We start from the raw sequence: 9,042 nt of genomic DNA, 5'->3' as shown, positions 1-9,042 counted from the left end.
GTAGTAACTACCTCTAATGATGTTCCAAATTATTTTACTTGAGGGAAGTTACAAAAGACTCAATAATGATAAAATAACAAGATAGTCTTCACACCCAAGTATAGAACTCTATTGATGGTTGAGAAGATCTATCAAGTATCTTCAAAGCAAATAGAGATTAAAGTTTGTGACAAATATAATTTGTTATATCTTAGATTTTTTTAATATGTAATAAATATTCTTTATAAAACTTATCTTTAAAAGTAAAGGTAATGTTATGGATATATATAATTATCTAAATAAAAAATATTATATAAAAGATAAATATAATTAGATTTGATAATAACTTGTAGATACAAATTTGACTTTATACGTATTAATAATTGATTGATAGATGAAAAACTTTGCCATATGGTATAGATATAGAACACTTGTTTTACAAATTAAGCATTTATTTCATAAGTTAGATACATGTTAGAGGTCTTATAGAACATTGCTATGTATCTTTTAATTAGATAGTATAAATAGAGATAAGAATGAAGCTTTTTTTACTCTTATCAACACTTTTTTTATTCTTAGTTTTGTTTCAAGAGCCTTTAATCTTCTTATCTTTAATAATAATAATAATTATAATTCTTATTTTAATATTATATTATCAAATCTTTGAATGATTTTTAATTCTTTCCTAGTAACATAAGAGTGTATCAATCTTTAGATTGTTTGTGATTCATATCCTTGATGAGAGTATGTAATTTTTGTGATCAAACCATATGTTTTTAAAAGAGAGGTGATTAATTTTAAAAAGAAAACATAATAGAAGCTTCTTAGATATTATAAAACTTATTATTAATTATTTTATGATATCATTATGTTTATTAGAGGATCTAAAAATATTTACATAACTTTATATGTGCTTAAGTTATAATTTTATTTATAATAATTTAAATATCAATATTCTATAAGTTCCAAAAATAACAAACTTTTTCAAAAATAAGAATAGTATACATATATATATATATATATATATATATATTAAATAATATAATTATTATTTGATAAAATTACTGAAAAATATATATTTTTATAATATAAAAAAAATGTTGTCATTTCATACATGTTATTCTTTTATATATGTTGTTCTTTTCCATTATATGTTGTTCTTTTCCATTATATGTTGTCTTATTTTGTATCAAAATATTTTTCATGCCCAATAACAAGGATTTTTACAAGTATATATATATATATATATATAGTTGTTTCTAAAACATAATTTCTAATAAAAATTATTGTTAAAATTTTAAATATAAAACTATTTTTTAAAAAAATTAAAACTAATCCTTTATATTAAATTATGATATTTTAAAAATAAAGTTTTCATAAAAAAAAAGAAAAAAAAGAAAAAAAAGAAAAAAATTATATTCATTTAGGTATGAAGTTCATAAGGTCAATTCTTTAGAATTGTATGAAGATTTTATAGAATATTTTTAATGCATTCTTTTTTAAAAGAATTCCATAAATTTCTGTATTTTATTATAGATATTTACATGTTGTTTGATATTTTTGATACATTTTTAATTTACAAAAATTCTATATAAATAAACATATAAAACATGCATAGCACACAAACTAAACTATGTCAAATACATGCACTGTAGCCAAACAACCATACAAATACACAATTCACATAGTAGTCAGAAACACACCAATTGGTTGTGTGTGTATAAATGTATATATATATATATATATATATATATAATATTTCAAACCTTCATTAATTCAAAAATATGTACATCTCGATAGATATTCATTCAACACGGAGATGAAAGTCCCACCAAAGTAGGAGCCTCAGCCTTGACTCAATGAGCCAAGCCATATAGGCTCTCCCATCCCAAACCCAGGCGCCGTTTTCTGCCAGGGAAGGCACAAAAAGCAGCAGCGGTGCTACGGTGCCGCTGCAGCGCCGCAGGATGATGATGATGATGATGCAGATGCTCAAATCTGCTGCCGAGCCTGCTGGTGCCCGGTACCCCACTGCATCCCCTAGATCATCACCCCTCAAGCACCTCCCCATGTTGCATATCTCCCCATTGCAATCCTGTCTCCACCATCCTGCTCGACCTGGAGTTTCCGGCCTCGCGTTGCCACTCACCCTATGATGCGCTGTGAGCGGTCAGCTGCGCATGGAGACTCTCCCACTGGGTCATGAGCACTCGCTGGAGTCGCTGTGTTGGGGTGCGAATACAATGTTCCGTAACGGCGCCGTGGTTGTTGACGGCGAGATGGCAGGCCGCAGATCAGTTCGGTTGGACTCGATCTGGTGGCGCGGTGGTGACCTTCGCGTGCTCTCCAGGTCTCGTTGCGGTGCGCCTTCTCGAAGGGCAAGGGTAAGATAGTTTCGTGTCTAGTAGTGGAGCTCCGTTTTGTAGCGCTGGGTTGGAATCCCTTCTGTTGATGTAGTGCAGCATCTTGATGACACAGGGATCGGATCCCCCGGGAGCCACTATTGTCTCTATTGATAAGTGTTGGATATGAATCGCTCGAAGTATTAGGCGCTTGACAGTGCCGTGGTGTCTGTTTTTGTGCGTCCGAGGTTCAGTGGTCGTTGCTTTCTCGTACTCTCAAGAGGCGGATCATTGGAGGATTCGTCGAACGTGTGCAGTCACGTAGCTGGAGCATGTGACTGGAAATCAGAGGGAGTACTCGTGTCTCGGGTTTGCTTAGTGCGGCCTTCAGAACTCATCGTTGCGATGTGTAACTTTTGTGGACAGTTTGGTGGGTGCGAAGCGTCAGGTGGGGAGCGTAATGTATTTCTGATTGGGACTTTGTGGAGGTGGGCTCCCATTAGCAGCTGAAATTGGACCTGAGCTCCACGGACACGACCATATTCGCTTTTTTTATTCCGATATTTAACGAAGGTTTTAGGTGACTGGCTCGATGTTGTCTACCCCTAGACTACTGAAATTGGGGGGTTACTATTAACATTAGTAGTGCTGGAGTAAAGTCAACGTTGCAATCTTCAGGAATTTGGTTGTCTGAATTCCTTCAGAAAATGAACTTGCAGACGCTGCGGAGCAGAAAAATGTGTCGGAGGTTGTTTTCATATGCAAGTCTTATGGAGTTACCACGAGCCTTTGCCATTACTCGATATGGACCGGTCTCACTCAATTCCCTAGCTAGTTGATCGGCAGTAGCTTCTTCTAGCAATGTTCACTGGACCTTGGACCCTCTAAACCCTCCAGTCATTCTTTGGCACTTTACTTCGTGTCACTGACCTATCGACTAAAACATTCATTAACCTTTACTAACCAGGTTACTCAGCGACGATCAAGATGAAATTTGGTATTGAAACTACGGTTTCTAAATATGTGGCTTCGGTTCTTCCAGAGGCTATCTACGATCGCCCCACTGACTTGATTCTATGGTCAGGAGCCCACCCTCTACCCATATGCAATGCGGTACGAATCCCAAGATATAGTTATACAATTCACACTCTCAAGCTTATCGCAATTCAAGATCTCGGCACTGGGTCGGTGATCAATTTTGCAACTCCAACTTTCTTCCTCATCCTGATCTGCATCCGATGACAGGCTTATGCTTGGCGCTCATGACCTAGTTGTGCTAGTAAATAGACAACATATCGGAGACTCCTGTGGGGCAATCTAATCAGCTGGAGCGTGAGGCTGATTACCACGCTAGAGGTTTCACTTCCTGTAATCGACGTTTACTCGTGTAGTGCAGTACAGATCCTAAGGTTTTCCAACAAGTGAAAGTTTAGATTTCTTTTATCGTAGTAGCTGTGGTGCTAACTTACTATTTTTGCTCTCATTTGCTGCAGAATCGTCCTAGTGTGTTCATTTCACCTCCCATCTCACCATTTGAAAATACAATTCGTTCTCGCAATTCTTAAATGCTTCAATGTGAGCTCTCTCTCTCTCTCTCTCTCTCTCTCTCTCTCTGTGATCACCCCTATCTTCAGCATTCTCAAAGCAAAGGTTCTTTGTAGAAAAACATGCTTGGGAGTAATCCTGGAGTAGATCAATCGATGAGCATTGGTACTCCATAAAGACATCATGTATCTGGTGCAGTAGCTGGTGTCCGAAGTGCGAAATGGACAGTTCGAATCTGCACTTCTACAAACCTAGCATCAAAAATCTGTTGGAAGTCTCGGTATTGCTTTGAAACGAGCTGAATATGTCCTCATGGCTTAGAGTGGGACGGAAAGTTGCCTGATAATTGCCATTAGGCGATGGTCATCTTTTGGGGACACAATTCAGCGCCGCGGTGTGCGACTGGTTTGTTTTTTTAACATTGGTATTTCCTGCCTGAATACTTTTCTACTTCCGAATTCGTCACCAGATGGTGAATTCGCTTCCCACTTTAGAATTTATGATTAACGAATGCATGGAAGCTCCACTTTGAAAATTTGAACTGAAGAACTCAAGTTCACTTCGTTGTTCATATTCATCCTCTCAATACTGTTCATTCTCTCTAAAATTGAACCATTTCAAGGTATCAAATAGAGCCTTAGCGGAATAGGTACCCAGCTGGCACCTTGTACTGGATGAACAGAAGTTCCAAATGGCTCCTCGCACCAGAACATTTTAATAAGTTTTAAACCTTTAATACTGTCAAATTGCTCTTAAATAATTTTGTGTGTTTATGTTTTTTTTTAAAACCCGAAACCCTTAACCCTGCACCTCCCCCTAAGAATGTTGTAGAAACTCGCAACAGTTGGTTGTCCTTCAGTAAACTGCTCACAACATCTGAGGCAGCTACCGCACATCTATGTCCGTAGATATGCATGTATGCTAGCCAGATGAAGTAAAAACGTCAGAGTGCGAGCTGCGTGCTTGTTCTGCGAAATCGATTCAATAGTAGCAGCTTCAAACCTATTGCATCTATGCATCCGATAACCAAATGTCAACATAATTTACAAGATGTTTAGAAGGGGCAAAAAGATTTGAACCACACCATCATATCACTATGCAATATCCTCAGTTACACAGTGTGAATGTTGTGAAACCCTGTTCCTTGCTACGGATTATTTATTCCCTACAATTTAATTTCCCTCGTCTCTGTTCAGATCAGTGTCAAGAATAAATGCATGAATATAATCGATTTTTTTTTTTTTTAAAATTCATTTACTATTTTCTTCGAAACAAAAAGGGGCAAAAAAAAAGATCTCTCAAATATTCGAAATCGGGGACACTAATAATTTGTCCAGGCTCTCTACGACGGGGACAAGCCTGACATGTCATGAAAGAAACTCGCTACAGAAAGGAGCCATCATGCGCCACATCAAAGCGCCAGCGTTGAAACCCACTTAATTTGTTCGTGCTGAATGGAGCCCTCGTGCAAACGATCTTATTATTACAATACCCACTTTGGCTTTTTGTCGCTAGCTCTGTCCATCCCCGTGCGTGGAGAGGAAAAAAAGGACATTCACGGTAAGGTCGGAACTCACAAGGAGCCACACCGAGCACTCCTTTTTTTCTATCTTTAAATCCTTTTCTCTGGCCCAATACGCAACAGAAGTCTATTTGGCCAGTTGTTCTAGCAAAACGACCAACAAACTCTGATCAACCTCCTGGAAATCCTAGTCTGGGCCAGCATCTACCACGCTTGCGATTCGATGACCAAGGGGGCAGGAGAAACGACCTCGAAGCTTGCAGATTTCAAGCCTATTTTTAAGCCCCCATCTGATTTTCAACTCGGCTTTCTTTATACTCCACTAAACTGTTCGACAAATTCACCAAAGAAAATAAGTAAACTCAACAGCGTGGCCCGTAATCCTCACGTTAAATCAGCCACTCCCTTCTCACTTTCGGCCGAAAGATCACTGTGCGGGTGAACCTGCAACGCTTCACGTTTCAAATATATTTCATGGTGGGCGAATAACGTCAAACTACCGATCTGCCCAGCACGCAGACACCACGTACCGTTATGTGTTGCATGATCCATACGACGAGTCTCGATTTCTGTGCAGCAAGCAAACAGGCATTCTCCTTCCCAACCCTTGCCTGGTACGGCGGATGCCTCGGTTTCTATCTCCTTTTCTATTTTTATTTCGCAGTTGTGAATGAGGATGTTCCACCAAAACGAGGTTACCATGTGTGAATAGGGATATTGTGCCGAAATGAGGTTCCTAATTGAGGTGCCCAAATTTTACGTATAGTCTCCATCGAGTTCATAAACCGAATGCCTAAACCTCACTGTCATGTTGAAATCCATTAGTTTGCTTTCTAGTGTAAGTATTATTATTATTTTTGTGGATCCTACTTGAACAAAACGAAGCTTAGTATCTTTTCATTTCCGTCGATTTGCCTTACTGTTATATTAGGATGTAAGGTAGTGGTTTAAGATGTTGGGTAAATAAGTGCCGTGTGATTCTGATTTTTGGATGTGAAACATTTTGTTATTTTTGGGATTTGGGGAACATATGACTAGAGCTATATCATTGCCTGAGAAATTAAAGAATAATCTTAATCCTAGATATGTCACCCTTATATTCTTTTCAGTCTGTGTATGCTTGTACGTGTGTGTGTATGTGTCTATATATATATATATATATATATATATTGTATTTTAAAATAAAAAATACTGGAGCACATAAAAATTGAAGGAATTCATGATGGAATTTGAACCGCATAAAACACCAAATCTAAATAAATCCATGTAGAAATTCAATATGATTTTGGAAAGTAACAATGTCTATTGAGGAATCAGGAAACCATTAAGATTGAGTTTGGATCGTAAAAATATTGCTGATAAAATAACTTGATATGAATTTGAATGAAACTTTCAAAAACTACACAAGTAAATGCTTGACCAAACTTAAAAGTGCAGTTTCTGGAACTAGATTCTGTTGAGATCATGCACAAGCATCAACTTGTTCCAATGTGGACGTGGGTTCCAAACAAACTTTTTGAATCCAATTTGTGGGTCATAATGAATAAAATCATCTGCATTGTTAAACATCCTTGGACCCCATTTAAGAAAAATTAAGTATCCCCGAGATTAAATCCTCACATCTCAAACAATTCGCAGCTATTAATTTATGGATGTTCTCATCAAGCCCTTAAGAGTTGACTTTTAAGACACAACACAATCAGCAATAAAGAATCATGCAAAGAAAGGCGACACAACAACAAGGATTGTGGACTTGGTTTCGACGCCGAAGTTTTAGTTGAAAGGTTCAAACACACTTCGTAAACTTGACATTAGAGAATCGTTTTTCGACAATCATATCAGAGTGTGTGCGTGTACGTGAGTGTTTTTGGCAATATCTAGAATCGAAGCCTTATGCGATCTCCAGTGAGCTGAACTAAAGTGAGATGTGTAGTCGATGGAAGAAAGCGAAGTACTTCACAACGAAGCTCATGTGAAACTGTGATTGCACTCACTCGTAGCAAGGCAGGCAGCTAGACAGGTGGCCAGATAGATCGAAGTTTGAATGACTTTGTGCAGTGGTCGGTAACAGTTTGGTCAGGTCTGGACTTGTCTGATCAGTTAGATTTACGATGGGGCGGATCTAGTTCCTCAAGGGGAGGGCCCGCACCCCTTCTAATCGGACGAAGCCGGCTCCGAAACCACGGTAATACCTCAGAGCGATCCAGCACGCTTACGACAACCAGCGGGTATGTGAGGCTAGCTGGCTTGTTCGATAGCAATCACTGGCTCCGAGCCACTTCAATCTGCGGCGACCTAATATTGAAGTGGACCAGCAACTGGACTGGGCTTGAAACTATACTCCAGCTGTGGAACCAGCAGATCGTGGCCACAACGACCTCACTAGCTGGCTCGGTCGCTCGAATCCATCGCCACCGTTACCGCCACCGCAGGCGCAGATGAAGGCGGGGGCCTTCGGTTGCACCCGAGGGTCCCGAATCGCCACGGCCTCAGCCAAGTTTGGTTGCAAAACCACATCCCCTCCGCCAAATTTAGCAGCGGCTGACTTGGCACCCAGCCAGCGAGCATTGGATGATGAAGTCGAATTTCAGCAATTTTTAAATTTGCTGAAATTGAGAAGCTTCACTTGGTTGGATCCATAATTAAAAATAAACACAATCATAATATTATATGACGAAAAGGTGAGATAAATTTCATTATATTATTTACGTTTTACATGGTATAAATAGTTTTTTCTTGGAATCTGGACTAGTTCTACCTTGAAAAGTAGCATTTAAAAAATTTTAAGATGCCATATTAAAATTGATATACATAATCATTACACAACATGATTATTTTTTGTTATTATTATTATTTTTTATAATTTTTACAGTTAAGATATAACTTGACATGTTTAGACTTATAATAAAAGCATGATTTGATTCATTTCACGAAGTTCTTTTTTATTCTATATTTTAAGGGCATGAACTTGAAAAATATAATTAAACATGTGAGATGTATCTCAAAGAAAATGACATGAAGGAAATAAAAAAGTACGCACATTCAAGAAGAAACTAGAATGGCTATTGCCAAAGATAAGAAAGTTACTTAGGAACATTTCATGGGTCATTTAATATGGATCCAACTTATGGGATACATTTCTAACTTATAAGTCAAGTTTCTTACATGTGTGCTATTGTCAAGGACATGAACTTGATGAATGCAAATAAATAAATGAGACAATTTTCAAAAAAAGATAACAAAAATAAATAAATAAATAAATAAATATGTATATACAAGAAGAAACCAAAATGGTTATTGCCAAAAGATAAGAAAATTAAAGATACTTGAAACTAAACTAAAAATAAGAAAGAAATTAATAAGAGTGATGAAGGCCTCATTTTTATATCTATGTATACTATTTAATTAAGAAATATATGATAATATTCTATAAGACCTCTAACATATGTCTAACTGACAAGATATGTGTCTAACTTACAAGAAAAGGTTTCTATATGTATGCCACATATTTAACTTGGATTAAAAGTCACCAACATGTGTGACATGTGATAAACTTGTTGGCCAAGTTTTAAACCTAACAATCCTCTATGAATATATATAAAGATAAAGTTTCATCTATCAAGCTTCTAAGAAGCTTTTTTTATAAGATATTTA

At 37.2% G+C, this 9,042-nt stretch overlaps 1 protein-coding gene across 2 annotated transcripts; it reads left to right on the top strand.

Annotated features, from left to right (window-relative positions):
* Positions 1-1,893: 1,893 nt before the first annotated feature.
* Positions 1,894-3,879, top strand: LOC112293207 (uncharacterized). Of its 2 annotated transcripts, none has more exons than XM_024542387.3 (2): positions 1,894-2,363; positions 2,748-3,879. In XM_024542387.3, the coding sequence occupies exons 1-2, from the start codon at positions 2,160-2,162 to the stop codon at positions 2,829-2,831; spliced, it is 288 nt and encodes a 95-aa protein (XP_024398155.1). In that variant the 5' UTR covers positions 1,894-2,159; the 3' UTR covers positions 2,832-3,879. The 2 variants fall into 2 exon arrangements, with proteins under 2 accessions (XP_024398155.1, XP_024398154.1); XM_024542386.3 differs by having other exon boundaries at positions 2,018-2,363; positions 2,576-3,879.
* The last annotated feature ends 5,163 nt before the right edge of the window (positions 3,880-9,042 follow it).

The sequence above is a fragment of the Physcomitrium patens genome, chromosome 16, assembly GCF_059467195.1.
Source record: "Physcomitrium patens ecotype Gransden chromosome 16, ASM5946719v1, whole genome shotgun sequence".
Lineage (NCBI taxonomy): Eukaryota > Viridiplantae > Streptophyta > Bryopsida > Funariales > Funariaceae > Physcomitrium > Physcomitrium patens.
The sequence above is the reverse complement of the archived record's forward strand: the minus strand, read 5'-3'. Positions and strand labels throughout refer to the sequence as shown.